Genomic DNA, 24847 nt, shown 5'->3' with positions numbered 1-24847 from the left:
TGCCTCAAGGTGCTTCACACAAGTAAGGTCTAACCTTACCAATCCCCGCTGCAAAAACACAGGCGACAGTGGTAAGGAAAAACTCCCTCTGATGATTTGATGAAGAAAACTCAAGCAGACCACACTCAAAGGGGGTCTGTAGCATGCTTGGGCCATGCTACAGACAACTGACAATACAAATATACAGGAAATTTTGGGAGTCCATGCTGGTGTCCAGGACGGGAGGCTGGCTGGGGGGGAGACGACACCCACTCCTACTTCTGGATGGAACCGCGCCTCAGACAAAAAGAAAAAACTGAATCAGGCGACAGAAAGACAACAAATAAGGTATACTTTGTCAGCATTAAGCAACAAGAAAAACAGAAGAAATATTAAGGTGATTGCCGGCCACTAGCCCCAAGCTTCACTAAAAGACCCAGACTTTAGATAAAGTTGAGGCCGTGGCCCGCTCCATTTACTAATAAAATGAATTTAAAAGATTAAAAAGCATAGAAACATAGTATACCAGTATGCTAGCCATACGAAAGGGAAAATAAGTGCGTCTTAAGTCTGGACTTGAAAGTCTCTACAGAATCTGACTGTTTTATTGATACAGGGAGATCATTCCACAGAACAGGAGCACGAGAGAAAGCTCTGTGACTCGCAGACTTTTTATTCACCCTAGGGACACAAAGTTTCTGCTTCCTGTGGTATAGTTTTCAACATGATTGGAGCATTTTTAAATTTTGACCCTTGTGTAATTCTTTATTGACCTTAGCTCATTAGAGGTCAGCTCCAGGATGGCCCTATAGCTGAAAACAAACATTAGTTAATTTAGAAAATGTGTGCCAAATTTTGTCACAAAATGCACAATTGCTTTGCTATGCCGCCCCACTAATTGGCTTTGTTGCTCAGCCATGTGTAGTGCATATGGCGGAGTTTCCGTTGTACATTTCTGAGTATGCTGTTGTACGCATCCTTCTTTGATGTGGACTTGGGGTTGTTGAGGTAGGCCTTGTGGAGATGGTGTTTCTCGTCCAGGAGCTGCTGAATCTCATCTCAGTTTTTAATCAAACCAGTCCTTGTGTTTTCTGGTCGCACGCCCGAAGGTCTCTGTAGCTGTGTTGTAGATCAGCTCCCTGTGGGCCTTCCAGTCTGCTTTCACATCCTGGATATAAAGGATGGTGGATTCCAGACATTCTTTTAGCGACTCCACAAAAGACTCCTTGATGATATTCTTCTTCAACTTGGTGTCAAGATTAGATTTCTTAAGTAATGGTTTAATCACTGCAGATTGGAAACATTTAGGAACAGATCCAGAGGTTCATGAGAGATTAATCATTTCGAGCACAGTCGGCCCAAGAGTGGGCCACAGGTCCTTAAACAGTTTTGTTGGTATAGGATCAAATAAGCAGGTTGTGCTTTTTGTTGATGTTACAAGTTTTGTCAGCATGCCTAGTGAGATACTATCAAATTCTGTAAATCTAGGTAATACCTCAGTAATGGCACCCACCTCAATAGCAGGGTGTAGTGAAACACACAGAGTTACACAGATTTGTTCAATAGAGATAGATAAACCACAAGACAACACAAGATCTAAAATATGCCCCTTTTCATGAGTCGAGCCAGAAACACACTGGATAAAATTAAAGGACTCAATCAGGTTTAAAAAGTCCTTGACCAGAGGACGGGAATCACAACAGACCTACCATCCCTGGTTCTCAAGACCAGGCACCTAAGTGGCTCTACTCTACTCTTTTCTACTTTCCTATTTTACTCTTCCTTTTTAGATATACCTTTGTATACTGGCATAGTTCCACCTTAGAATTGGAATATAATATATAAGATACGAGATCTGTTAGAAAAGTATCAGACATTTTTTTTTTCAAAAACCTGATGGATTTGAATCATGTGTGCTTGCATGGCCAACCTTGAACCTTTGTGTGCATGCCTGATTTTTTTCACGCCTGTCGGTTGCATCATTCGCCTGTGAGCAGGCTTTGTGTGAGCACTGGTCCTCCCCCCTCGCTGGATTTTCATTGCAAGGAAAGGATCAAATTTTTCCAGAAACTGTGAGAGACAGCCAGGTGGAAACCATTGGGAAGATTCAGACGGCTTTCGGTGACGATCCTATGGGCATCACGCAGATTAAGGAGTGTTACAACCAGTTTAAAGATGGCGCACAATGGCTGAGGCCATCGACAGGCTGAAACGACCAGATCATTTCCAAAGTGAACGCTGTGTTGATCCGGGACGTCGTCTGACTACCAGAGAAATTGCAGAAGAGGTGGACATCAGCACTTTTTTGGCACATTCCACTGTGAAAGAAGATTTTGTAATGAAAGACATGTGGAGGGTTCGCGCGTCGGGATGGAGCCACTAATGGCGCAGAACAAAACGCACCTCCGTGTTGGAAGTCTCACAGGGCATGTTGTGACATGTCCAGCTCTTACACAATTTCTCGGATACTCACTCGACTGAAAAGCCACCGAAAGCCATCTGAATCTTCCGAATGGTTTCCACCTGGCTGTCTCTCACAGTTTCTGGAAAAATTTGATTCAGCGCTGCTCCAATCATTCAGACATTTTCCTCGCAATGAAAATCAGACAAGGGGGGAGGACCAGTGCTCACTCAAAGCCTGCTCACAGATGAATGACGTAACCGACAGGCGTGAAAAAAAATCACGCATGCGCACGAAGGTTCAAGGCTGGCTCATGCAAGCACACGTGATTCAAATCCATCAGGTTTTTGAAAAAAAAAAAAAATAAGGTCTGATACTTTTCTAACAGACCTCGTATACCTTACTGAATTTTCATGTATATTAAAATCACCAGAGATTAAAATATGATCGTATTTCACCACGACCCTGGACACAAAGTCCACAAACTCATTTAAAAAGTCATCATTATATTTTTGTGGACGATAAGCAATGGTGCAAAGGATGGGAAATGACAGATTCAGTTCAAAACCCTGCAGCTCAAAGCTGCTGTAGTTCGTAGCAGGCTGGGACAAATGGCACTGAAGTTCGGATTTAAACATGGAGGCTACACCGCCGCCGCCGCCCGTGGAGCAGGGTGAGATAAAGAACGAACAATCAGGGGGAAGAAGTTCAGAAAACGGTGTATGGTCACCATCACAAACATAATATCCAGCTTGTGGGAGGTGAAGAAGTCATTTAAAATAAAAGTTTTATTGACCACTGACCTTGTGTTTAGCAGGGCTACGCCAAACACATCTGAGCCGGCTGATGATGTAGCATGTTTCAGCTGGCGGAGGTTGCCGTGGTGAGCACCGCGGCACGGGCGTGGACCTAAAGCTGTCAGCAAAGTGGGAGCAGAATATCCATCCACCGGTACAAGCAAGGGCGACAACTCCAGGAAAATGAGGCGGATTCACCGCCAAATCAAATGTTGGGCAGAAAGTCCAAATCCAAGGTGAGAATCAGCCGAAAAGGCTAAAACGTAAGCCTTAAATCTGATGAGCGCACCAGTGCATTTTCCCCAACTTGTAATCCCCAACAAGACAACCGGTGTAAATGTTCTGTTCCGTTGTCCCGAACACTGACAGAGCGTTGCCTCTGACTGTGCCCCCGATGAGAAACGTCCGCCAGCACAGAAGGAAGTGTTTGCCGAATAAACAATGACCAATCAGATGACAATAAAGCCTCAGATGAAGCTTTCATTTTGAAAAGAGTTAAGCAAACAAAAAAGGTAAGAGAGCGGGGCAGATGGGTTCCCTCCAAAAACCTCAAGGCAGGTGCTTTCATATCAGCACCTGCCTTGACACTTCTCAGGATTACATATGATATCCAATATATGGCCTGATACATGTAGTCCAGGTTCTCCTAATTGTGGGTATACTGTGATACATCACAGGCTGGGGGCTATCACTGTCGCACTGGTAATGACACGTGTGCACGTTGGTGATCTGATGGCCATAGTAGTCTGATCACATGGGTGTACGTGCACTACAATGATGTGATAGTCAGTGGCCAATGGTTTACATGTCATCATTTCATAGGTTGGATGTCATTTGACATGCAAACATACACGGTAGGTCACCAAAAGATAGCGGACTACAGCGCTCACTCTGCCACACTCCTCCCCTTAACTGCCCTCCACCCAGACTTCGGGTGGCATTTGAACCGCAGTCGTACGGCATTTGGCATGCATTTGTAATATTTTACTGCAAACTAACAGCATTCTTACTATTCATACTGTGTTCCAAATACATTTGGACTACAGTTGAGAGCTGATGCATGCAGAATGTGCATGAATGAGTTGGGGCAGGGCGGGGCGGAGCGCAGTCTGGGTATTCAGATGGCTGTCCTTCGCAATTCTTATTCCCTCCCAGATGTGGCACGATTGTGTTTTTTTTTTACATTCCGCCTGATTCGGCTTGGCTCATGCTCATTCCAACCATGTGTGACTAGGCACTAAGGTGTCCAACAGTATGGGGTAGGGGTCGATTGATTTGGATTTTTAGGTCAATACCGATACCGAATATTGACAAGATTTGGAGGCTGAGATCGATATTTGCCTGAAGTAAAAGCCAATCCAATCCACTTTATTTATATAGCACATTTAACAACAAAGATGTTCCAAAGTGCTGCACATAGAATCACGATAGATAAAACCCCAATAGTCAAGAAATAAATTAGAAATAAGAAAAATAATAATAAAAATAAATAAAAAATGCAAAGATAAATAAATACAGCATACAAAAGATAAAACCACTAAAATCAACCTAAACAAAAACAAACAATAAACAGAGGACCACACAACTCACGCAGTGTTAAAAACCACAGAACAAAAGTGGGTCTTCAGACAAGACTTAAAACACTCCACTGTGGGGCTGTTTGGACATGGAGAAGCAGAGCGTTCCAGAGTCTGGGACCAGCCACAGAGAAAGCCCTGTCCCCCCGGTTTTAAGCCTCGTCTTAGGCACCACGAGCTGGAAATGGCCCTCAGACCTCAGAGCACGCGCCGGAGAGTAAATTTGTAGGAGGTCAGCAATGTATTGAGGGACCATTCCATTCAAAGCTTTAAAAACAAACAATAAAATCAATTCTAAAATTAATAGGAAGCCAGTGCAAAGATGCTAGAATTGGGGTTATGTGATCATACTTCCAGGCCCCTATTAAAAGTCGCGGTGCAGCGTTCTGGACTAACTGCAGAGAGGAAAGAGCCCCTTGGCTGATGCCAAAATAAAGTGCATTACAGTAGTCCAGACGACTTGAAATAAAAGAGTGCACAACTTGCTCAAAAAGGTTAAAAGACAAAAACGGTTTTACCTTTGATAAAAGCCGGAGTTGATAAAAGCACAATTTCAAAACACTATTAATTTGTTTAGCAAATTTAAAATCGCTGTTTATGGTGACGCCAAGGCTGGTGACTTTGGAACGTGAAAAATCCTTGAGAGGTCCCAAGTCAACGAGGGCACTTCCAAAAAACATAACCTCTGTCTTGCCCTCATTAAGTTTTAAAAAAATTCTGTGACAACCAAGCCCTGACATCACACAGACAGTCGAGTAGGGGCGTCAGGGGGCAAAGGCTGTTTTTAGTGACAGGCATGTAGATTTGACAATCACCAACATAAAAATGGTAGGCCATGCCATGTTTTTAAAAAATCTCTCTGAGTGGGAGGAGATGTAGAACAAAGAGGATGGGTCCCAGGATAGAACCCTGGGGGACTCCACAATGCAGAGGGGCTGAAGACGAGGTGGAGTCCCCCAGCCTGATGGAGAAAGACCTCTCCGGCAGGTAGGACCTAAACCACTCCAGAACAGTCCTCCTGACCCCCACAGTCTCTCAGGTGGAATTGCATGGTCGACTGTCAAAAGCTGCAGTGAGGTCTAAAAGCACTAAAATGACTGACCTGCTAGAATCAGTTATTAAAAGGAGATCATTAAAAACCTTTAAAAGTGCAGACTCAGTACTGTGAAATGCTTTGTACCCTGACTGAAATGGATCCAATGTGCCATTTTTATCTAAAATAGGCTGCAACTGTGCAAAGACGCATTTCCCTAAAATTTTCGACACAAGCGGTAACTTGACGATAGGTCGATAATTTGAAAAAGCCGTGGGATCCAAATCCGTTTTTTTGATCAGTGGCTCCACAATAGCTTTTATACAAAAAGAAGACAATTCCACAAGACAGAATACTATTAATAATTTCTCAGACAAAAGAGCCAATGGTGTCCCAAACCTCCTTAAAAAAGCGAGGGGGTACAACAAAGTAAAATAAAGAGTAAAAAGTAGTAAGAAATAATTTAATTTAATTTATTTCTTTTACATTTACAGGGGAAGCGATGATCTAGTGGTTAAGGCTCTTCTGGCTTGAGACCAGAAGATCCTTGGTTCAAAAACCCAGTCTGACTGGAAAATCACTACGGGTCCTTGGGCAAGGTCTTTAATCCTCTACTGCTCCCGGTGTGTAGTGAGTGTCTCTGGGTGAATGTGAGGCATTATTTGTAAAGTGCTTTGAGTGTCTGATGCAGATGGAAAAGCGCTATATAAATGCAGTCCATTTACCATTTACATAGCACCAAATCATAACAAAGCTGCGGTTAAAGTTGCTGCGCTGCTTTAATGAGCGTTTGGTAATAAACTTCACTGTTCACACAAATGGTTGTGATCATTTGTAAACAGTGTAGTTTGTAAACACTTCTGTGAAAACTTAATTTTGTTTTTATGTGATAATGATGATCTCCCCATCCTCCTCTCTCTCCCTCCCTCCCTCACTCAGCCTGAAGCACTGTCTTTGCAGTGTTTTCTTCAAGAAAACACTGTCAGGGTGGGCAGGAGCCCATCACCAGGGACGGCTGGACCCACAATGCAAACTCCCGGACAAGGCTTTAGTGTGGGAGAAATCATGGTCTTTATTCCAGGCTTGGTTTTGATACACAGGTTATCAGTCAGCGTGGTAGAGGTACAAACAGGATTAGGCTGAGGCGTAGTCACAAACGAGCAGGGTTCAGAGGCACAAGCAAACTCAGACATCTGGGATGAAGAAAAAGGCGTGGTCGAGGTACAGAGCAATGTTCAGAACAAGGCAAGACAAAAACAAGACTGTGAATGGTGCTGGAAAGAGTTCAAAGACTACAATCTGGCAGTGAGCCGTGAGACTGTGGAAGCTTAAATACTTGTGGGCTAATTAGTGAGAAGTGAGGGACAGGTGGTGTAAACAAGGTGCATGTGAGGAACAATCTAGAAGGGGTGTGGCTTCTGGCTAAAGAGTAAACACTGTGCAAGATAGTGAAGGAAGGGAAACTGAGTGGAGTGATGTAAAAGACAAAGACACATGAGCTAGTGGCAAGAGTGTGAGTGAAAGACGTGAGGCAAGTACAGTGAAGTGAAATGAACCAAAACAGATGGGCGTGAGGGCAAACAGAACAGAAATCAAACAGAGGACAAAAATAGAGCATGAACATGAGAACAAAACCAGACATAAAAGCGTAACAGACATCACAATTGAGAGCAGCCAAAATAAACTACTGAAAAACAGAGAATAATGCAAACAATAAACAAGATAACAGATAAACAGAACATACCATAACTAACGAAGGGAACATAATCAAATAAGCAGCACTGCAGGTAAATAACAAAAAACCCTGTGACTAAAGTATAATAAAGTAACACAAACTAAATGGCAAACAGAGTGCACCAAATAACTAAAGGAACATAACCAGGAGCAAGATAACTGATAAACAGAAGGTGCAATAAATAACAAATTGAACATACAGAAAAGAAGCACTGAAAATAAATAGTAACAAAACCCTGTGACTAAAGCACAATAAAGTAACACAAAATAAATGGCAAACAGAGTGCAACAAATAACTAAAAGGAAAATAACCAGACAAGAAACAAGACCAGCAGAAGCATGACAATGATACATGGAATGAAGGAGAGCACAAACGTGGAAAAAAGGCTTCAAAACAATAACAGCCAGGCCCAACCCGGCTGAATCATGACAGCACCTCCCCCCCAACGGACAGCCACCGGCGGGCCCCAGGGAACCACAGACCCAACCCGACAAAGGGCGGGCGGCCGGGGGACCCAGGACGGGGGGAACCCAGGGACAGGGGGTAGTCCACCAGGCCCAAAAGGCTGGAGACCCCGAGGAGGACCGAAAACATGACCAAAAACAGGCCAGGGAACCAGAGGGCGGAAAACAGGGCAACATACTGCAGCAGGTGGTCGGCCAAACGATGGGACCCGGGGCATGACAGTGTCAGGGGACCGACCTAAGACAGGGTCCGGGGGACGACCATGAGGCTTATCAACAGAACTGACTGAATTAGGGAGCCGACCAGTGGGGTTACAGATCCCCAAGGCAGAGGCAGACAGGCATGCAGGAAAAGACTTAAAGCCGAAACACCTGGAACCCCATAAGGAGAAAACTGAACGAATACAGGTGGTGCCCACGAAACAGAGAAGCCATTGAGACAGGTACAATAATAGAACCCCAGAAATAACATCAACCCAATGAGCAGGAAAACCATCATTAATGTCCAGAATACTAACCCAGGCATCAATTGACCCTACTACGTATGGGCCCCGGAGACTTAATGTATTCAGTGGAAGCTCAATTAGCGTTACCAGAGCATTATAGAGGACAACTGAAGAGAGGCGAAAAGCCGCGCTCAGATGCTCAACCCAACCATACAACAAATATAAGACCCAATCCACCCTAAATGCCCAATGCGCCGGAAATGTGTGACGTAGCTCCCAATTCCAAATCTCAACTATACTCCCCTCAACTGCGTTCGAGAACCAGCAATTCAATTTGCTTCGAAGAGAGCTTAACCAGTTGATTAACATGCTATAGAGAGCACCTAGCAACAGCTTCCATGAGACAGTATACCCCTTAAACAAAAGATACAAAAGATTTATTATCCCATTGCAAGACAGGGTACGCTGCAAAGGGAGAGAAATTTCCCCAGCAATGGAGCGAGTCAGAAAACCCATCTTTTCCACAAAATGTGGGAAATACAAAACTCTACTGAGCAAATCAGAAGCAGCAGCAGCCAGGAACCCCAGACCAAACTGCGCAACCTCACATGTGTAGTTCATTCCTACACAATGATGACCTTTCCCCTGAGAGAGCCCCCAGAATGGAATATTGTAACTCATCCAAAAGCACATAAAAAGCAGTAATTGAATAAGTGGCCTACAAGAAATACATCTCAGACTCTGACGTAGCATGTTAAACGGACCTCTCACAGTTTTCCATGAAAACTGCTTCCGATTCAGATGCGGTAGATTTAACAGATTTCTGACAGAGTCACAGGCAAGTATACACAACGTCATAAACCAGATGGGAAAAGAAGTGACACTGACCGTCCCACAGTCACAATTCTCTGAGGTTGTCCTCAGGATTGACACTGGAACAGCTTGCAGAAGCTCAGGACTGCTGTCAGTATGTGGGCGGCTACCCCCCTCTAGAGCCGCCGCTGGCCGAAACCCAGAAGGCGAGAAGTCCCCCTCAGTAGCCACCGGGGGGAAATCTGTGGTGGAGTATAGTGAAGCTATGATGACGGCAGGCGAGAGAGAGGAAGCAGATGGGCGTGACGTCACCAATGAGGAGACCGCGATGTATGTGGAAGCAGAATCAGAGAGGGCTGCAGGTAGCAGAGAAGCTGGGCCGGCTGTGGGCGTTCCAATAGAGGGACAAGACGACGCGGATCGCGCCGTGACGTTTTCCACTTCAAGCAGCAGGCCACACACGACTGTTTCCTCTTCTGGCGGCGGGCCGCGTGCCGTGACAGACTGGAAACACAGAAGACGTGGGCGGCTTAAGTTGCTCATGAGACACGGGCTCCTCAGAGCTCCATGACGACAGGACTTCTCCCGATGGCTCAATCCGCGATCTCGAAGATATGTGATCAGCTGATTTGGAGGAGTGCTCGCAATAGAGGAGTTGGGCAACACAAAACCAGAGGTGATCATCGGAGCGGGGGTCTCTGCAGCTGGGCCTGAGGCTCATGCTGTGGTGTACGCAATCTTCGTGGCGCCGGTACCGGAGCGATGAGGGCCGGACGCGCTGTGGAGGTAGCGACGGGGATGAGTGGCTTCGTGGGTTCTGGGTACGAAGTTCTGGACATCGCCGGGTTTCGTCGTGGAACAGGCTTAGGAGGTGACATCTCTGGAACAGGAGACGTGAGGTAAGTGGTCGGCTTCGGTGTTATGTCGTACCAGGGTGGGGCGAGAGCGGCATCAGAAAGCGTAATGACGCGCAGCTCCTCACCACAGGTGGCGGTGAGTTCGGACTCGAATAAAAGGTCCATGGGGTCCTCAATGCAGGAAGGGGCCTCACCCTGCTCAAACATCGTTTTTATGTCTCTTAACTCCAGAACGTGGTTAGCAGCCCTGGTTCAGATATAGCAGTCCCTGATAGTCAAAAAAACAAGTCCTGAATCTTGAACAAAGACGTAGCCAAGTTCTGCAAAGCTAATTGCTCTGATTCAGAGTCCTCGTCCTCATCCACATCTGTCCAGTCAGAACTCGCAGTCATCCTCAGACGGCAAGTAGGCCTCAGGTCGCTTCATCCAATCTGGACGCTTCTGAAGACAAAAACGTCATCCAGGCTCAGAAGCTCTGGGAAATAATCAAACAGCCACGGATTTGCGTTCACCAATCCCAAGCCTGGTCAAGAAAATCAAATTTCTCTACAGGGGTGTGACAGTCACGAAAACAGACAAAAAAAAAAATGATGAGAGGTCAGCAAAAATCCTCTTGTCAACTCAATATCTGGGGGTACCGCAGCAGTATCCTTGGCTGGAGTGGGGTCTGCAGAGTCCATATTCTGGCCAGATTGTACTGTCAGGGTGGGCAGGAGCCTGTCAACCAGGGACGGCTGGACCCACAATGCAAACCCCCGGACAAGGCTTAGTGTGGGAGAAATCATGGTCTTTATTCCAGGCTTGGTTTCGATACACAGGTTATCAGTCAGCGTGGCAGAGGTACAAACAGGATTAGACTGAGGCGTAGTCACAAACGAGCAGGGTTCAGAGGCACAAGCAAACTCAGACATCCGGATGAAGCAAAAGGCGTGGTCGAGGTACAGAGCAATGTTCAGAACAAGGCAAGACAAAAACAAGACTGTGAATGGTGCTGGAAAGAGTTCAAAGACTACAATCTGGCAGTGAGCCGTGAGACTGTGGAGGCTTAAATACTTGTGGGCTAATTAGTGAGAAGCGAGGGACAGGTGGTGTAAACAAGGTGCACGTGAGGAACAATCTAGAAGGGGTGTGGCTTCTGGCAAAAGAGTAAACACTGTGCAAGACAGTGAAGGAAGGGAAACTGAGTGGAGTGATGTAAAAGACAAAAACACATGAGCTAGTGGCAAGAGTGTGAGTGAAAGACGTGAGGCAGGTACAGTGAAGTGAAATGAACCAAAACAGATGGGTGTGAGGGCAAACAGAACAGAAATCAAACAGAGGACAAAAATAGAGCATGAACATGAGAACAAAACCAGACATAAAAGCGTAACAGACATCACAATTGAGAGCAGCCAAAATAAACTACTGAAAAACAGAGAATAATGCAAACAATAACATGATAACAGATAAACAGAAAATGCCATAACTAACGAAGGGAACATAATCAAATAAGCAGCACTGCAGGTAAATAACAAAAACCCTGTGACTAAAGTATAATAAGTAACACAACTAATGGCAAACAGAGTGCACCAAATAACTAAAGGAACATAACCAGGAGCAAGATAACTGATAAACAGAAGGTGCAATAAATAACAAATTGAACATACAGAAAAGAAGCACTGAAAATAAATAGTAACAAAACCCTGTGACTAAAGCACAATAAAGTAACACAAAATAAATGGCCAACAGAGTGCAACAAATAACTAAAGGAAAATAACCAGACAAGAAACAAGACCAGCAGAAGCATGACAATGATACATGGAATGAAGGAGAGCACAAACGTGGAAAAAAGGCTTCAAAACAATAACAGCCAGGCCCAACCCGGCTGAATCATGACAAACACTAAGCATTTTGGAAACATGAAGCCTTTAAACTGTAAAATAAAGCGTTAATTTCTGAAAGTAATGGCAGCTACGGACAGAGAAGGCACTCTAGATTATTTAATGAAGGATTTTGAAGGAATTTTTTTTTTCTTTCACTTAGATGTAGAGACGTTGCTTTCAGCTTTGCTCTGCAGCTTGCGCTCTGGTCTCAGGGAATGCAAAAGTCTATCTCTTTTTTAAAAAATGAACATGTGAAGCAGGAACTTGGCGACCACAGAGTCACTACATACAGCAAGAATGCCATTTTTCTAATAACAGAAAAAAATTCATCTCAAAATGTGATCTAGCATGTTACCACTTGGACATTCTTCCCCCCAACTCCACAAATACACACACACACGTTGGCACATTATATTATGCATTGCAGAGAGACAAATATGCCAAGTCTTTCTAATCTTTCTGTGATAAACATTATTTTAAACATTTCAATAATTTTCTCATTGCAATTTTTGACAAACTGGAGATTGTCTGCCCATCTTGATTCTCAAAGACCTTACATGGACACTGCTTTTGTACCCAAACCATGATTACAATAAGCTGTTTCAACATCAATATTATAATTTTAAACCTCAATAGTAGCCCTACCATTGCCCCACATTCCAACTTTTTTGGAATGTGCTGCAGGACCTTTAAATGCAGGAATGATGTTGATAAACAAATTAAATAAAGCTGACAAACAAACAGGAACCATCTCAGGTTCATGCAATGAAGGGGGGGGGATATTACCATTTTCCATTCTATCTCAATTGTTTCTGACTACAAATTATATATATATACGAGGTCTGTTAGAAAAGTATCTGACCTTTTTATTTTTTTTCAAAAACTATATGGATTTGAATCATGTGCGCTTGCATCAGACAAGCTTGAACCTTCGTGCGCATGCGTGAGTTTTTTCATGCCTGTCGGTTGCGTCATTCACCTGTGGACAGGCTTTGAGTGAGCACTGGTCCACCCCCCTCGTACGGATTTTTATTGTCAGTGAAATGGCTGGAGGCTGCCGCTTTGCTCCATGAATTTTTTTTCAGAAACTGAGACAGCCAGTTGGAACCATTCGAAAGATTCAGATGGATTTCGGTTAAGATTCTGTCGGTATCACACGGATTAAGGACCATTAAAACTGGATTAAAAACGGGCCACGGCGGCAGAGGGTGCACCGCGCCCCGAGCGGCCATCGACAGGCTGGAACGAGCAGATCACTTCCAAATTTAAGGCTCTGTTGATGCAGGACGTCGTGTGACTAGCAGAGACGTTTCAGAAGAGGTCGGGATCAGCACTTTATCAGCACATTCCACTGTTAAAGATTTTGTAATGAAAGACGTGCAGACGGATTCGCGCGTCGGGACGCAGCCGCTCACAGCCGCTGGACAAACAACACTTCCATGTTGGAAGTCTCACAGGACAAGCTGGAACATGCCCAGCTGTTAAACAATTTCTCGGATACTCACTTGACTGAAAAGCCATCAAAAGCCGTCTGAATCTTCTGAATGGTTTCCAACACAGAGGTGTTTTTTTTGTTGCGCGCAATGAGCGGCTCCGTGCCGACACGCAAAATCCTCCGCATGTCTTTCATTACAAAATCTCCTTTAACAGTGGAATGTTCCGATAAAGTGCTGATCCCGACCTCTTGTGAAACTTCTCTGCTAGTCACACGACGTCCTGCATCAACAGAGCCTTAAGTTTGGAAGTGATCGGCTCGTTCCAGCTGTCGATGGCCGCTCGGGGCGCGGTGCGCCCTCCGCCGCCATGGGCCGTTTTAAGTCAGTTTTAATGGTCCTTAATCCGTGTGATACCGACAGACTCTTAACCGAAATCCATCTGAATCTTTCGAATGGTTTCCAAAAGGCTGTCTCTAACAGTTTCTGAAAAAAAATTCATGGAGCAAAGCGGCAGCCTCTCAGCCATTTCACTGACAATAAAAATCCGACGAGGGGGGTGGAGCAGTGCTCACTCAAAGCCTGCCCACAGGCGAATGATGCGACCGACAGGTGTGAAAAAACTCACGCATGCGCACAAAGGTTCAAGCTTGTCTGATGCAAGCGCACATGATTCAAATCCATATAGTTTTTGAAAAAAATAAAAAGGTCGGATAGTTTTCTCACAGACCTCTTATATATAAACTTTTCCTGAGCATTGTGGCCAATTGCTTAGGTTTATACCTTGCGCGGCTGTAGCACCTTAAAGTGATTTATGTTTGAATGTGTGAATAAATTGAAGTTATTCAACTGAATGATTTCTGTCTAATCCAAGGCAAACATTTGTTCAAAATTGTGGACAGAGACTTGTGTAACTGAATCTGGTGCCATGCTGGATGTGGAATGTAAAACTTGTCTGGTTCGTGTCAAATGACATTACTAACAGTTTGTGTGAGACTGGCGTTGTGTGTTCTCCTCTGGTTTTTCTCGTTTGTAACTTAGTTTTTAGTGCTTTTGAGTATGATTTTTTTTATCTTTGGGTATACACTTGACGTGGTTCTTGGTCCTTCAGTGTGCATTTTTAACCATTTTTAATTGTTTAGTGCCTTTTTTGCACTGCATGACGCCGCACGTCACTCCCTCGGCTAGCGCGATGCTAAGCTACTCTGCAGCTGAGCTACGGAGCCTAAACAACAACGTCCCTCGGGACATTCTCGCTATCAGAGAGCTTGGTTTGCTCCGCCGACGTCGCTGCATCCACAAGAGGCTCCCGTAGAAAGTTTGTATTCCATCGGACTGGGTCGTCTGTGCCGGTTATCTGGTCAGCTGAGCGCATCGGCGCTCGGCGCCCACGTCATCAGAGCGCTGCAGCTTCTGGGACTTGTAGTCCTGATGTGCCGACAGCGGTTTCTGACACTCTCCGAGCGCTGGATGGAAAACGTGGAGTGGATTTTAAGCTACTCAGGCCTGTTCAAGATGTCAGCCTGTCAAACCAACAGAAGTCTTCAGTTTTGGGTCTCATTACATCAGATCACTGTCCTCAAAATCCCTGTTGATCAACGATCTAATTATGGATCATCACTTGGACATGATTGGCTTATGTGAAACCTGGTTCAAACCCACAGCTGTTCTTCCTCTGAATGAGGCCTGCCCACCAGGGTACACATTTGGTCACGTCTCGTGGTGCAAAGCAAGGTGGGGGTGTTGCTTTTATTTATAAATCCAGGTTTACCTTATTGACTGTTGGGGGTCATAAATATAATTCGTTTGAGCGTCTGACTCTCCGCTCTGCTCATGATGCTACATATTGTCAGGGTCAGAAGTATGGAAATCAGTCATGTTATTTTGTCACTGTTTATAGGCCTCCTGGCCCATATTCTGAATTCTTAGATGAATTTGGTGCGTTCATCTCTAGCCTGTCAGCTAGTGCGGACAACATTTTGATTATTGGTGACTTTAACATTTATATAAATACGCCCTCTAATCCCCTTTGCAAGTCATTTATGGAACTTGTGGATGCATTGAGATTCCAGCAATGCATTCAGGATTCAACACACATTAGCGGAAATACCCTTGATTTGGTTCTCACCGTGGCCTTGCTGTCACGAACACTGACATGTTGCCTCTTGCCTCGGTGGTCTCTGACCACTCATTATTAGGTGTGCATTTAGTATGTTGCCACGTTTAGTGGACCGAAAGCCTTGTCTATTTCTGTGGCGACGCATTAATCCCTCAACTATGACTGAACTCGAAGCCAGACTGCCTGAAATTTTGGCTTCAGGTTTGGAGAATGTTCAATCAGTGGATAGTCTTGCGGATGGCTTGAATTCAGTGCTCAAGGCTACACTGGATAAGGCTGCGCCTCCTCTTTTAAGGCCACGCCTTCCAGGCGCAGTCGCGTTGGTTCAATGGTTACTTGTGTGACCTTAGGCAGAAGGCTCGAGGTTTGGAACAGAAATGGCGTAGTTCTAAATTAGAGGTGTTCCACCTTGCATGGCGTGATGCTGTCTTAGATTATAAGCATGCACTACTGCCTACAAAGCGTGCCTATTATTCTGATTTGATCAATAAAAACAAGCGTAATTCAAAGTTTTTGTTTGAAACTGTAGCATTTCTCATTCATGGACAGCCACCTGTTATTCACTCTCCCTTTTCAGCACAGGACTTCTTGGACTATTTCGAGAAGAAAATTGAGGATATTAGGTTGAGCATATCTCAGCAGGCTTTGGGCCAGCCACCGCATACTGCTATGGAGGTGGATGCGCCCACTGAGGTGTTACCCAGATTTACAGATTTTGATGGTATCTCGCTAGGCCATGCTGATGAAGCTCATGACATCTACTAAAAGCACAACCTGTTTATGTGATCCTATACCAACAGAACTGTCTAAAGACCTGTGGCGCATTCTTGGACTGACTGTGCGGAAATTATAAATCTCTCATTAACTTCTGGATCTGTTCCTAATGTTTCAAGTCTGCAGTGATTAAACCATTACTTAAGAATCCAATCTCGACCCTAGTGTATTGAAAATTATAGACCGATATCAAATCTATCATTTTGTTCTAAAATCCTGGAAAAAGTGGTTTCGCGACAGCTCGGGGACTACCTCACTGAGAATAATCTTTTTGAGCCACTGCAGTCTGCTTTTAGAAAATATCCACTCCACAAAGACAGCACTTACTAAAGTAAGTGAATGACCTTTTGCGAGCAATGGACTCAAATACCGCTACAGTCTTGGTGCTGTTGGATCTTAGTGCTGCGTTTGATACTGTGGGATCATCATATTTTACTCAATAGGCTGGAGAATCACTTTGGGATTACTGGAACTGCTCTTGCATGGCTGACGTCACACCTGTCCAGTCGTTCTTACTGTGTATTGTGTAATGGGACCTTCCTCTGATCATAGGGACATGAAGTTTGGGGTTCCGCAGGGATCCGTTTTAGGCCCCCTGCTTTTTTCCCTTTATTAGCAACCCTTGGGAATATACTGTGGAGCTTTGGGATTCCCTTTCATTGCTATGCTGATGACACTCAATTGTACATGCCAATAACTGCTGGTAATCTCATTCACATAAAATCTTTGGAAGATTGCCTTGTATCAGTAAGAAGTTGGATGTCTAGTAACTTCCTACTTTAAATTCTAAGACTGAAGTTATGGTTCTTGGTCCAGCGAGGTATCGGCATCAATTGATCAGCTAGCACTTAGCTAGGTTTGTGTGTTATACATCATACGGATAAAGTGAGGAACCTTGGAGTAATTTTTGATCCTACGTTGTCTTTTGATCTCCACATTAGAGACATTACGAGGACTGCTTTCTTCCATTTGCGAAAATATAGCGAAGATTCGTCCCATCCTGTGTATAGCTGATGCTGAGACTTTGATTCATGCAGTTGTCTCTTTCTAGATTGGACTATTGTAATGCTCTATTTTCTGGCTTACCGCAGTCCAGGATTAGGGGTCTTCAACTGGTTTAAAACGCTGCTGCCAGACTTTTGACACAAAGCAGAAAGTTTGACCACATTACACACGTTTTGGCGTCCCTGCACTAGCTTCCAGTTGCTGCAAGATCGATTTTAAAGTACTGTTATTAGTTTATAAAATTGTTCATGGACATTGCACCTCCCTATCTGGCTGACCTGGTAAGCCCCTATGTACCCGGCTCAGGCCCTGCGTTCTCAGGGTGCAGGACTTCTGTGTATTCCCAGGGTGAATAAAAAGTCTGCCGGTCACAGAGCTTTCTCCTACCGTGCTCCAGCTCTGTGGAACGATCTCCCGGCACACATTCGGCAGTCTGATACTGTGGAGACTTTTAAGTCACGGTTTAAGACTCATTTGTTTTCCTTGTTTTATCATTAGTGTTATGATGTTTTATTCTTGTATTCTTTTATGGTCATCTTTTTATTGTGTTTTAAATTTTTAATTCAGTTTTTTTGTTGTTGTTTCATGTTGTGTGAAGCGCCTTGAGACGAGTTTGTCGTGAATTGGCGCTATATAAATTAATACATTTGAAATTTAACAGCTCTGCTTCCCTGGGACATGATCACCCGTGATATGAATGACAGCCGCTGAAACAATTATATTTAAAGTTCATATATGAATCACAACTTCAAACTCAACAAGCTCGCAGGGTATTTGTGTTGACACTTAAATTCTGGGTGAACATGATAATATATAACTCATTCCCAGCATGCTTTGCACACTCACTGACCTTAGCAATGATGACCATCTGATAGGCAGCCAGTGGTAGAGTAATCAAGTCCTGATGGACAGCGTGCTGACCACAATACTCAGCCACCATGGCACACCAGTCACCTGCTGTATGCCCACAAGGAACTGCTCAGCCAGGTGCACTGGTGGCGAGTCTGCAAATGCACCAGTCCAGCCGGATGCTCCGCTGCCTGAAGCCTTTCTGACACTCACTGAGTGACAGCGGGCAGATGAAACAGCAGTATCCAGTTGCGTGGCACCAAAGTAATGAGGGGAGAGAGAAATCCTAACAAATGCAGCAGAACAGACGCACCGTACTGGGGAATACAGCAAGAGGGGCTGCAGGGAGGCCAGAGCAGCTTGCCATCACCCTCAGACCCAGCATGGTAACTCCTAAAATAAAGTCAGAGTGAAGAAGCACAGATAAAGCATTCGCCTTCAAGTAACGGCAAGTCAAACCTGAAATCAGAACACTGCAGGGTTTCCCTTGGATTTTCTTGCTGGCCCTGACTGACACTTCCACCCACCTCACCCCACCCCAACCTACAAAACCTTTGAAAAATTGGCATTGAACATGTGCATTCTGAGATAAAAGCAATGAATTATTAATTAATTATTATTATTTGCCTGAGAAGTGCTGAAAGAACAAGAAGAAGGAGACCACCTGAGGAAGAAGGGCCACCTGTGGATAAAAATCCTATCGAAGACGATTCAAGGCTGAAACCTTGCTCTGGTATCACATCTCCCGTTTCTCTTTAAAATGCATTATAGCCAAACTGTGGAGGCATTGCTTTTCTACCTTTAAGCAAGCAGCAGATGATCAAATCAGTAGAGGGTTAAGGAATAAATGGGAGAGCTGGATGGTGGGAAACAGGACTGACAGGACCACACAGAAAGGACCAAAGCCTGAACTTTGTTTGTGTAACCACTACGCTAATGATTATTGATGTGATAGTTACCTGATCAGCTTGACGTAGGTGACTTTAACCGCTAGGTGGCGCGACACATGAAGGAAACCGACCAGCTAACAGCTAGCTGAGGCGATTAGCCGAGAACGCGGTGTATGTCAGCGGACATAATCTCCACTCAGATCAGTTGTAGAGTTTATTTTCTTTTCGATTTTAATTTAAAATGTTTTGTTGAGATTCGTGGTTTATGTCCGCCAAACAGCAAAGCGTCGACTTACTATGACGTCACGGGTCTTGCTTACTGCACTGATCTCTACATATTACTGGATCGCTCATTGGCCAATATCTTTGAAGCAAACCGGCCGCCATATTACCACTCCGATGTCCCGCTCCCGAACGCTCTTTTCTTCTGATCTTTAATGAGACGCACGCAACTTTATTCTTTGTAATTTGTTTAAAAAAATACCTTCATGTGCAGCTATAAACTGCGCAAATCACCAGATCAAAGGCTGTGGACGAACATATCATCTGTGAGTGTGATTGAAATAGAAAGTAATGAACAATAATTTGAAGAGACAAAGATAATAATAATAATAATAATTACACAACCACATGTTGTATTTTGTGTTGGATGAACTATTTTAAGACATTTATTAGGTCTACTTGTGCATAGTTTTGGAGCATTAGGTGTTGTTACTACGAGGTTATTACTTATATTAGGCTGAAGCTCATAGAGCTGTGTGTAATAAATGTCATTGCAGGAAAACTAACTCTCGTCTAGCTAGTTAAGTGGTGTTTTATTCTTTAGTGCAACTATTAAAAAAAATCCACTATTTGTGTATTATCCATCATGACTTTTGTTATCCATCCACTTTTGTGTCATGATATGGCACCACACACACACACACACACACACACATATATATATGTGTGTGTGTATATATATATATATATATATATATATATACACACATATATATATATATTACATATATATATGAAAGCTTGCTGATGATTCCGCAACACTTGTATAAACTTTGATTAAAGAATTTTTAGAACTGAGTATTTGTCCCAGTGAGATATGAATAAGTGAAAATAGAAGGGAATATGGAGCTAAATCAAGGCCAAAAGTTTTGTAATCTGAAAATAAAAAAAGATTGAAAAAATTAAATTTTGAAACTGAAAATTAAAGTTTGTAATCTGAAAATAAAAAAGATTGAAAAAATAATTTTGAAACTGAAAATTCAGTGTTTGTTCTTGAATTTTATAATCATTTAAAAAGTATTATCAAAATAAAAATAAGTGTAGATATATATTTTCATTTTAAATACATTTTTGATTCAGCTCTGTAATTTTTTTGATAAAATCAATTTATTTTCATTCAAATTTCTTTTTTCACCTTTAGATCTTTTTTCACTTTCAGTTCTTATTTTTTCAGTTTCAAACTTTCGACCCGTTCTGGCGTGGGAGGGCGTGGCTTCGATTGAGAGGGGCGTGGAATTGTGAGTGACAGGAGAGCAATCAGTCCTCACATGATGTTGCTTTCAGGAACGTGGGTACCTTTGATAGATAATGACTTAACACTTTCTCTCCACTGTATTGTCTTGATACCTGTAAATAAGGTGATGCTAAAGATGTCTATTACAAGTAATTCTAGACCACTCTTGGTCATTTTGATGAAGACCTCTGAACGCAGCGCAGCATCGCCGCATGAACATGAGGCAGGTTGCTCATTTTACAGGCTGCCAGCAGTTATTGTCCATCAAGCAGTGGAGTGCTATGAGCTTTTTAAGTGACACAGAGAGACCTGGCTCAGCAGATCTGAGGAAGCTTTAATATGTCCACAACCAAACAGACCGCCCGGAAATCCAAAGCTGCCCGGAAGAGCGCTCCGGCTATCGGGAGGGGGGGGGGTGTAGTAGCCTCGCCGTTAACAGAAATCCACCGAGCTGCTGATCCACAAGCTGCCCTTCCAGCACCTGGTGAGAGAAATCGCTCAGGATTTCAAGACGGAACTCCGCTTTCAGAGCTCCGCTGTGATGCTCTGCAGGAGGCCGGCGAGGCTGACTTGGTCGGCAGCTTGTGGATCAGCAGCTCAGGTAGTGGCGGATCTCTCTCAGCGCCTCAGTGCCAGGCCTGTAACGTTGGGGCTTCTTCACACCGCTGGTAGCCGGAGCGCTCTTTCGGGCGGCTTTGGATTTGGATTTACGGGCGGTCAACTTTGTTACATTGTCATTAAATTCACTATCCGGTACAACATACGGATCCACTGAACCAACTGCGATGTGATGATCGATGTGTACATCTATCACAATAAACAGCTTTATCACGGGGGTTAAAGCCTCGTAATAAGCTTTCATTGTCTCTTTCTTTCACGCGCCAGCCGCGTAGTAATAAACGACGGAGACGGGAGCAGAATCATTATCTATCAAAGTACCCACGTTACCTGAATGCAACATCATGTGAGGACTGATTGCTTTCCCGTTACTCACAATTCCACGCCCCTCTCAATCGAAGCCACGCCCTCCCACGCCAGAACGGGGCCAAAGTTGAAACTGAAAAAATAAGATCTGAAAGTGAAAAAAAGATCTGAAGGTGAAAAAAAGAAATTTGAATGAAAATAAATTATTTGATCAAAAAAATTACAGAGCTGAATCAAAATTTATTTAAACTAAAAAACATATATCTTACACATTTTTATTTGATAATACGAGGTCTGTGATAAAAGTAACGGACCTTATTATTTTTTCAAAAACCTTATGGATTTGAATCACGTGTGATTACATCAGACATGCTTGAACCCTCGTGGGCATGCAAGAGTTTTTTCACGCCTGTCGGTTACGTCATTCGCCTGTGGGCAGTCTTTGAGTGAGGAGTCGTCCACCCTCTCGTCGTTTTTTTCATTGTTTAGGAATGGCTCAGAGACTGCTGCTTTGTTGATCAAATTTTTTCAAAACTGTAAGGCACAACTGAGTGGACACCATTCGATAAATTCAGCTGGTTTTCGGTAAAAATTTTAACGGCTGATGAGAGATTTTGGTCTGGTAGTGTCGCTTTAAGGACGGCCCACGGTGCCTGACGGCGATCTGCGCTTTGAGGCGGCAGCGTCTCACCGTTTCAAGTTGAAAACTTCCACATTTCAGGCTCTGTTGACCCAGGAAGTCGTCAGAGAACAGAGAACTTGCAGAAGAAGTCAGCATGAGGAGTTTATTCGGACATTCCATTGTTAACGGACATTTTGTAATGAAAGAACGTGCGGGCAGAGTCGCATGTCGGGCCGGACCCGACCGCGGGGGGTCGCGACAGGAAAAACACCTCCGTTGGAAACCTTAACGGGCAAGTTGGAACATGCCAAGCTGTTAAACAATTTCTCAGTCACTCACTTGTTGAAAGTTCATCAAAAGCCGCCTGAATTTTACAAATGGGTTGTCAACACAGAGGTGTTTTCCTGTCGCGGCGCACAGAGATTCGCCGAGTCATCACAGAAACGACTCGGCGAATTTGCGCGCACATCTTTCATTACAAAATGTCCTTAAACAGTGGAATGTCCACATAAAGTCCTCATGCCGGCCTCTTCTGAATCTTCTCTATTCGCTCACGACGTCCTGGGTCAACAGAGCCTTAAATTAGAATGTTTTCAGGTCGAAACAGGCGACGGCGCCTGGAAGCGCTGCACGACGTCCCGCTCCGTGGGAAGTCCTTACAGCGACAGAAACACCCATAATCTCTCATCAGCCGTTAGACTTTTCACTGAAAACCAGCTTAATTTCTCCAATAGTATCCACTCGGATATTCCTCACAGGTCGAGAAAAATGTTCATAAAGCAATGCGCGCCGTCCGCAGCGGCTATTCAGACAAAGAGATTCCGACGGGCGGGGTGGAGCACTCCTCACTCAAGGCCTGCCCCAGGGAATGACGTCACCGACACGCGTGAAAAAACTCACGCATGCGCACGAGTGTTCAAGCATGTCTGACGGTAAAAACATATGAATCAAAAACATTTATTTTTTGAAAAAAATAAAAGGACCGCTTTTTTCATCACAGACCTCGTACTTTTTAAATTATTATAAAATTCAAGAACAAACTGAATTTTCAGTTTCAAAATGTATTTTTTCAATCTTTTTTATTTTCAGATTACAAAACTTTAATTTCAGTTTCAAAATTTATTTTTTCAATCTTTTTTATTTTCAGATTACAAAACTTTTGGCCTTGATTTAGCTCCATAATGGAAGAAGTGTCAAAGTAATAAAGGAAAGAAAGAAAATAAATCAAATAGCTAATCATGGTAGGCACGATTAGGAGGGGATCAATCTTACATTATCCTAGAACAAAAATAAGTAAATGAGAGAATAAGCTCAGTTATTACCTGAAATTGTTGACGTTCTAATAAGCTGTCTATGTTCGGTCTGCATAAGTTGGGAGTGGCAAGATGGCCGCCAGTTCCTTCAGCGGATTGGACGTAGTGTGTGTGTGTGTGTGTGTGGTGTGTGTGTGTGTGTGTGTGTGTGTGTGGTTGTGTGTGTGTGTGTGTGTGTGGTGTGTGTGTGTGGACAATGAGCGATCCAGTAATACACCCCTGGCAAAAATTATGGAATCACCGGCCTCGGAGGATGTTCATTCAGTTGTTTAATTTTGTAGAAAAAAAGCAGATCACAGACATGACACAAAACTAAAGTCATTTCAAATGGCAACTTTCTGGCTTTAAGAAACACTATAAGAAATCAGGAAAAAAAAATTGTGGCAGTCAGTAACGGTTACTTTTTTAGACCAAGCAGAGGGAAAAAAATATGGAATCACTCAATTCTGAGGAAAAAAATTATGGAATCATGAAAAACAAAAGAACGCTCCAACACATCACTAGTATTTTGTTGCATCACCTCTGGCTTTTATAACAGCTTGCAGTCTCTGAGGCATGGACTTAATGAGTGACAAACAGTACTCTATATCAATCTGGCTCCAACTTTCTCTGATGCTGTTGCCAGATCAGCTTTGCAGGTTGGAGCCTTGTCATGGACCATTTTCTTCAACTTCCACCAAAGATTTTCAATTGGATTAAGATCCGGACTATTTGCAGGCCATGACATTGACCCTATGTGTCTTTTTGCAAGGAATGTTTTCAGTTTTTGCTCTATGGCAAGATGCATTATCATCTTGAAAAATGATTTCATCACCCCCAAACATCCTTTCAATTGATGGGATAAGAAAGTGTCCAAAATAGCAACGTAAACTTGTGCATTTATTGATGATGTAATGACAGCCATCTCCCCAGTGCCTTTACCTGACATGCAGCCCCATATCATCAATGACTGTGGAAATTTACATGTTCTCTTCAGGCAGTCATCTTTATAAATCTCACTGGAACGACACCAAACAAAAGTTCCAGCATCATCACCTTGCCCAATGCAGATTCGAGATTCATCACTGAATATGAGGTCTATTAGAAAAGTATCCGACCTTATTATTTTTTTCATAAACCATATGGATTTGAATCACGTGTGATTACATCAGACATGCTTGAACCCTCGTGGGCATGCGAGAGTTTTTTCACACCTGTCGGTTACGTCATTCCCCTGTGGGCAGTCTTTGAGTGAGGAGTGGCCCACCCTCTCGTCGATTTTTTTCATTGTTTAGGAATGGCTCAGAGACTGCTGCTTTGTTTGATCAAAATTTTTTCAAAACTGTAAGGCACAACTGAGTGGACACCATTCGATAAATTCAGCTGGTTTTCGGTAAAAATTTTAATGGCTGATGAGATATTTTGGTCTGGTAGTGTCGCTTTAAGGACGGCCCACGGC

The 24847-nt window shown here is 43.6% G+C and overlaps 1 protein-coding gene across 4 annotated transcripts in view; it reads right to left on the bottom strand.

Annotated features, from left to right (window-relative positions):
* Positions 1 to 24847, bottom strand: part of LOC117520881 (cytochrome c oxidase assembly protein COX18, mitochondrial) — a 111145-nt gene that overhangs the window by 60913 nt on the left and 25385 nt on the right. Inside the window, exon 1 of one of the 4 annotated variants that reach the window (XM_034182218.1) lies at positions 18146 to 18377. The exons of 2 other annotated variants lie outside the window; for them this stretch is intronic. In XM_034182218.1, the coding sequence (XP_034038109.1) occupies positions 18146 to 18235 (90 nt within the window). In that variant the 5' untranslated portion in view covers positions 18236 to 18377. Of the gene's footprint in view, positions 1 to 18145; positions 18378 to 24847 lie in introns of those variants that run through there. One more of the 4 variants, XM_034182219.1, reaches the window with a different exon arrangement.

Source organism: Thalassophryne amazonica, chromosome 11 (assembly GCF_902500255.1).
Source record: "Thalassophryne amazonica chromosome 11, fThaAma1.1, whole genome shotgun sequence".
In the NCBI taxonomy this organism is placed as follows: Eukaryota; Metazoa; Chordata; class Actinopteri; order Batrachoidiformes; family Batrachoididae; genus Thalassophryne; species Thalassophryne amazonica.
The sequence above is the reverse complement of the archived record's forward strand: the minus strand, read 5'-3'. Positions and strand labels throughout refer to the sequence as shown.